The sequence below is a fragment of the Borostomias antarcticus genome, assembly GCF_949987555.1.
Source record: "Borostomias antarcticus genome assembly, chromosome: 1".
Taxonomy (NCBI): domain Eukaryota; kingdom Metazoa; phylum Chordata; class Actinopteri; order Stomiiformes; family Stomiidae; genus Borostomias; species Borostomias antarcticus.
In genome coordinates, this window is record NC_140234.1 from 41,382,135 (window position 1) to 41,389,050 (window position 6,916).

A 6,916-nucleotide genomic window follows, 5' to 3' on the forward strand; every position below is an offset into this window, starting at 1 on the left:
TGACAAAACATGACTAGTGATCATAAAACTCTTGTTTGTTAAGTGGGCTCTTTACAAATTCAACTTCCATAATATGTGTTAAAAAAACACGTATATTTTTTGGTGTGCTCGTAGCACAATTCGAGGTCTGCCTAGATGGGCACCAAAATAGCAGCGGCTATCACAGTTATATAATTTACCCTTGCAGCATAATTTATAAGGTGCACTGATGATAATGGTGTGTTCCAGTTGCCACGGGAACAAGAACCTTACTAGTTCCCCGGCAACAATGTAATCTGGAAACCGTTGGAGGGGGGGGGACGGGCCACGATTCCACCCTCAAAACCAAGATGGCTGCTCCACACAATAATACGGGAAAGCTGTAGTAAAACTGGTTATTAGGTATTTGTGTCTCGTTAAATCAGTCGTACACATAGTACTGTCCAATTTCTATCAATGTTGTGTTTGTATGCGCAAAATAGCAGGTAGTGTGTTGTTATCAGCTGCTATTGCTTACAATAGCTAACTTGGCTAGAGATACAATGATCAGGCAAAAGTGTGTTTTTCACCGTTTCTGGAAAGCGTCCAACTCGTGAGTGACGTCATTCCCAGCTCCAAACCCTCCACACCCTTACTTCCCAGACAGCTGGAGCGCAGCATCATAAATGATGGACAACTTATTCTTCTGTTCTTTCTGTAAAACCTCAACAGTTCTACATTTCAGAGGCTCGGTCCTACAGCTGCTCTCTCTCGCACCGTTGAATACGTTTGAAATATCTATTGAATAAATGTCAGATTTATTTGATCATAAATGTTAAGTATCATTAGGTTAAATGTTAATCATCTCCTTGGCATTTCAGAGGGGGTTAGATGGAGTCTGAGCGCTCAACGTGACAGCGTTTTAACCTGCCTGCATTACACAACCATGGAGGTCACGGGGGGGGAGGGGGGGGGGTTGAACTGACTACCCAGGGCCCCAGTAGGGAGAGGGCCCTTGAAAATCCTGTAATTTGTTAGGATTGACAGGGCTGCCAAGTGTCACGCATTGAGCGGGGGTGGGTGGGGGGGGGGGGTTGGGACTAAGTGAAAACATCTCAGGGGGGCCCCACAGAGATGGTTAATGTATAGGGCTCAGAATGTTGTGGGGCACCCCTGTAACCAACTAAGGACTGTGAGCACAGAGCTTTAGCTCAGATCCCAGATCAGGAGGATAAGAAACGGAAATGAAAACGGTTTTTATATCAGACTGGGCTCTGTGTAATGCCAAACACATTTACTCATGGATACACATTAGCACACACTCAGATACTGCAGTATACACACACACTCTCTCTCTCTCTCTCTCTCTCGCACACACACACACACACACACACTAGGGCTGGGAGTCCGAACTTCGGGATTCAAATATAATTCGAATATTGACAGAAATACTGGTATTCGAACGAATATTAGGCATCCCTTAATATTCAAACCTGTTATAGGCATAATTTTTTGTAAATGTGTTGGCTAGCAAACGTTGCTTTTGATTCAGATTCAGAGGGTTTTTCACACCTGGTGAAGTTGCAATCGCGAGCTCATTAGCAAGGCTATTGGACACCTGGGCTTCTGTAGGAGGTGACGTTAGTTAGCACTTAGTTAGCAGAACAATGGCCTCGCCAACGCCCACAACCACGCTGGAGATCGAAATCTATACCCCTGACAATTTGAAGAGTGACGTGTGGCGTTTCTTTGGGTTCCCCAAGAAAAGAGGAAAAATAACTAGCAAGGACAAAGCAATACCTGTATGTAAAATATGTAAGGCCGAATTTAAATATCACACGACGACCAGCAACTTGAGGGCCCACCTGTTAACATTACATCCCGGCAAGCTAGAAGGAGAGGGATCTGGGGTGAAGCAGTCCAGAATCGACTCCATGCTACCTCGCTCTGATTCACGAGGCTTCCCGGCTGCCCGTCAAAGAAGAGCGACAGAGATGCTGGCACGGGCCATTTGCAAAGATATGAGGCCTATTAGCCTGGTGGAGGGGAAGGGGTTTGCAGCTTTCATCCACGAGCTAGAGCCTAGATACAAGATCCCCTGCCACAAGACCATCTCCGACAAAATAGCGAAGCTGTACGACACAACCAAAGAAGGAATAAGAGAAATGATGCGTGGAGAAAAAATTGCGCTGACCACTGATGGGTGGACGTCTGTAGCTACTGAGTCCTATGTGACGGTCACAGCTCATTTCATAGACGAGGAAGCAGAAATGAGAAATGTCGTTCTCGACACGTCTGAGCTTCAAACCGTTCACACAGCAGAGAATGTCTCCACGTGTATCGACCGTATTCTACGAGACTACAACATGGACCAGGAGTCTGTGCTTGCCAACACAACAGACAAATCGACCAACTATGTCAACGCTGTAGAGAGGCACCTTGAGATCACCGATATCCCCTGCATGGCTCACACAATCAACTTAGCAGTGAAGAAAGGGCTTGCAGAGCGTGCCATTGCAACACCAATCAGTCGCCTGAAGGCTGCCACTCAGCATTTCAAGCACTCTGCTGCAGACAGCTACCTCCTCGGATCCAAGCAGAAGCTCCTTGGTCTCAAACCTGTCCAGCTCATCAACGACTGCCCCACCCGCTGGAACAGTACCTACGACATGATCTGTCGGGCAGCAGATCAACAAGCCTCTGTTGCAGCGGTGATAATGGAGAAGAAACTCAGCCGTCTGGAGCTCAGCAGTGTGGAGTGGAGCCTGATGGAGAAGGTCAGTAGAGCCTAATGATGTTGGGTCTAATAATATACTTGCCTATTATGAGCCTAATGTTAATGTTACTGTTTACAAACGTAGCATGTTATGAGCCTAACGTAGCTAACGTTACAGTTTGTGTTTTGTTTACGTGGCTGACAGTACTGCGCTTACTAGCAGCATAGCTATCTAGCTAGCTAGTGGCGCTAGGATTAGTTATCGTAATTGTTTGTCCCGCAGGTGAAAGACGTGCTGAAGCCGTTCAAAGTAGCCACCTTGGCATTATCAACCGAAAACTACCCAACAGCATCAGCGGTCCTCCCCCTGCAGTACGTTCTTCTGTCACAACTACAGCCCTCCACCGAAGACCCGACAGGACTGAGGGAGATGACAAAAATAATGTCAAGTGATCTAAAGGTGCGATATGGCCCCGGAAAAGATGCCTTCTTGCTACTTAACACCGCCAGCTACCTCGACCCGCGTTTTCACCGGCTGGTTCATTTGAAACGAGAGCAGCAGCAGGCAGTGCGAGTGGTGGTTCGTGTGGAGCTGGCAAAGCTCAACGAGGAGACACACGAAGAGGAAGGCCAAGAGGAGAACGCAGTGACTAGAACGGATGAGCCACAGCAGCACCAGAGGAAGAATGCTCTTAGCGCCATGGGGGACCTCTTTGGCGATGTGTATTGCCAAAAGTTACCAGGAGGTAATAATAATTACAAAAACATTTAAAGCTAATTTTATTGAGTGCCTTTCATAACTCAAACTCGCTAAAGCCCTACATTGGAAATATAAAAAGTGCATTATGAAACTTAAACAGCACAATAACACTACTATTTTCTTTTAAACAGTTACTAAGCCAAATGAAGATGTGCTCCAAAGAGAGATGAAGGTGTACGAGAGTGAGACCCCGCCCCCGTCTGACAGCAACCCGCTGTCCTGGTGGGAGGAGAAAAGCCTCAAGTACCCCCACCTCGCCCAGCTGGCACGGCGCTACCTGGCAATATGTGGGACCTCCGTGAGGGCGGAACGAGTGTTTTCCACAGCGGGGAACATAGTAACAAAGAAGCGCTCTTCTCTAGAACTCTCCAGAAAGTGTGAATCACCTTGTCTTTTTGGCCAACAACCTGTAGATGGTTGAGGAGGGTTCTTGAGTCTTACATACTGCTGCCAGATAGCCCATAATGGCAAGTTCTGATTAAGCCTAGGCTACATGTTTGATTAATGGGATATACATCCTACTACCTTTATTTATCTTTTATTTGTCTTTCAGTACCTAGCCTAACCGGCTTATTTTTATTTATTTTTGTCAAACAGTGAAAACCTACTGTTCAAGCCAGGGTCTGACATAAATTAAAAGAACGGTTGTTGACATTGTGTGTTGTATTTGCTTCTGAAAACATCATTGCTTATCGATATTGCCTATGATACAATGCCCACTAGTGGACAGAATGTGCACAACTTTATTTTAATACCTAGGTAGGTCTTTCTGTAAGAATTTAATGGTAAAAATATTATTAATAATTCGAATATATTCGAATATTATTATTATTAATAAACGAACTTCGAATATGATTTTGGGGCAAAAGTCCCAGCCCTAACACACACACACACACACACTTTTTGTAGTTGAACCTTTATTTAACCAGGGAAGTACTGTTGAGATTAGAACCTCCTATTCGAAAGAGCTCTGGCTAAGACAGACACAATACGTTTCTAACTACAAACATCACATTTCTGTAAGTAGCATTAAAGGATTAACATAACACACAAGATAGAGTTTGAAGTTTGAAAGCTGTCCCGACTCCCATGGTCCCCCCTAGGCATATGAAAAATATGTCTAATCTCTGGTTTGAACAAATCTGATTCAACTCACAAAATGTGGGTACAGCTCTAGATGACAGTGTCGTCTGCATTAAAATAAAACTGTGCATTGGGAACATTTTGACACACACACACACGCACACACACACACGCACGCTCACACACACAGACACACAGACACACACACACAGATGTCAAAAACACTACTTTTAACATACATGTAGAGGAAACAGACACACTCTCCATTTCCTGGCAACAGCTCTGTTTCCGTAGTGACAGGGAGGTTCTGTGGCAGGGAGGAGTGACTCTTGAACCCCCTGTGTGTGTGTGTGAGTGAATGTGTGTGTGTGTGTGTTTGTGTGAGTGAATGTGTGTGTGTGTGAGTGAGCGTGTGTGTGAGTGAATGTGCGTGTATGTGTGAGTGAGTGAGTGTGTGTGAGTGAATGTGTGTATGAGTGAGCGTGTGTGTGTGTGTGAGTGAATGTGTGTGTGTGAATGTGTGTGTGTGTGTGAGTGAGTGAGTGAGTGTGTGTGTGTGTGTGTGTGTGTGTGTGTGTGTGTGTGTGAGTGAGTGTGTGTGTGTGTGTGAATGTGTGTGTGTGTCTCCATGTCTTAATCCTCTCTGTCAGGATGATTTTACACTCCTCCCTCATCTCCTCCTGTCTTAAAGGAGGAAGAGAAGATTAGTCACACCTCCTCCCCTCCTGCTCCCGATCTCCCTTTGTGTGTGTGTGTGTGTGTGTGTGTGTGTGTGTGTGTAGGCTCAGCATTTTGTAATAATAAACTATTGAACGGTAGAAGTCAACCACATACCTGACGGAGCATCAGACTGTGAGCTGTAGATGCGTGTGTGTGTGTGTGTGTGTGTGTTGGGGACAGGGTATGGTCCTGGGGTGACCGTGTGTGTGTGTGTGTGTGTGTGTGTGTGTGTGTGTCGCCCTGTCAGCAGGGCCTTCAGAAGTGCAGGGTAAGTGAGGTCAGAAGGGAGGGTGCAGGGGAAGTGAGGTCAGAAGGGAGGGTGCAGGGGAAGTGAGGTCAGAAGGGAGGGTGCAGGGGAAGTGCGGTCAGAAGGGCGGGTGCAGGGGAAGTGAGGTCAGCAGGGAGGGGTCAGGGGAAGTGAGATCAGAAGGGAGGGTGCAGGGGAAGGGAGGTCAGAAGGGAGGGTGCAGGGGAAGTGAGGTCAGAAGGGAGGGTGCAGGGTAAGTGAGGTCAGAAGGGAGGGTGCAGGGGAAGTGAGGTCAGAAGGGAGGGTGCAGGAAAAGTGAGGGCAGAAGGGAGGGTGCAGGGGAAGTGAGGTCAGAAGGGAGGGTGCAGGGGAAGTGAGGGCAGAAGGGAGGGTGCAGGGGAAGTGAGGTCAGAAGGGAGGGGTCAGGGGAAGTGAGGTCAGAAGGGAGGGTGCAGGGTAAGTGAGGTCAGAAGGGAGGGTGCAGGGGAAGCGAGGTCGTGTGAGAGAATGCTGTCAGGTCAACGCCGCAGGATTGAGACGTGTGACGTCAGAGTTTGACTGGCTGTCTCTTTTCTCTCCTTCGCTTACATGCTCGTCCATCTGCTGGCTGGGACTCATCTCACAGGTAACTGTCTATTCACACACACACACTTCCCTTGTAATGCTATCGTATGTTTGATTTCCGCCCAGACTTCTATCCTCATTCATATTCCTAGAAAATGCAACATGTGTTTATGACCATGACGTGCGTGTGTTTATGATAATGACGTGTGTGTGTTATTGATAATGACGTGTGTGGTTATGATAATGACGTGTGTGTTTGTTTAGGATAATGACGTGTGTTTGACGTGTATTTGGCGCCCCTGTTGCTGTGCATGTATTGTAAGAGTGGTCAGAAATGCAAAGCGCACTCGTTCCGTATATTCTGTTCTTAGTTGAGAACAAATCCCAGATGAGAAACCATTGGTGAATGCCAGAATTTTCTTAGAAACGGCGTAAGTACTGTACAGTTTAAGAAGAAATGCTTCTTAAGAACTTCTTTACTTTGTTGGTGAATGAGGCCCATTGATCCTAAGTCAAGGGGGCACATCACACCCACAGTTATCGTCATCCAATTGGACATAGCTCAATCATCAAGACAAACAACAAAACCTCAACACAAGGACATTCCAAGACATGATCAGTATAATTCACAACGGAAAATGCACGGTCTCAACATATTCATAATCAGTAATCAAATAAGGACATCATAGTTCAATAATGAAATCATATCAGTAAGGAAAATCTGTAAATGGCTTCAACATGTATAATAACATGTAAAAGTCTCAACCCCGAATATAAGACGTTTTTCAGGGCGAAAAATGTATTATATTCAGGTCAATAGGGTAAGTGGCAGCCTTACTGCTGTGGGAGCTGATGGGTAGAGAGTTGC

The 6,916-nt window shown here is 46.2% G+C and overlaps 1 protein-coding gene across 1 annotated transcript in view; it reads left to right on the forward strand.

Annotated features, from left to right (window-relative positions):
* Positions 1–1,952: 1,952 nt before the first annotated feature.
* LOC311330032 (E3 SUMO-protein ligase ZBED1-like) overlaps positions 1,953–6,916 on the forward strand; it is a gene marked incomplete at both ends in the record, with an annotated part of 8,085 nt that continues 3,121 nt past the window's right edge. The window contains 3 exons of the mRNA XM_084461981.1: positions 1,953–2,735; positions 2,958–3,420; positions 3,566–3,732. Coding sequence (XP_084318107.1) covers positions 1,953–2,735; positions 2,958–3,420; positions 3,566–3,732 — 1,413 coding nt within the window. The remainder of the gene's footprint in view (positions 2,736–2,957; positions 3,421–3,565; positions 3,733–6,916) is intronic.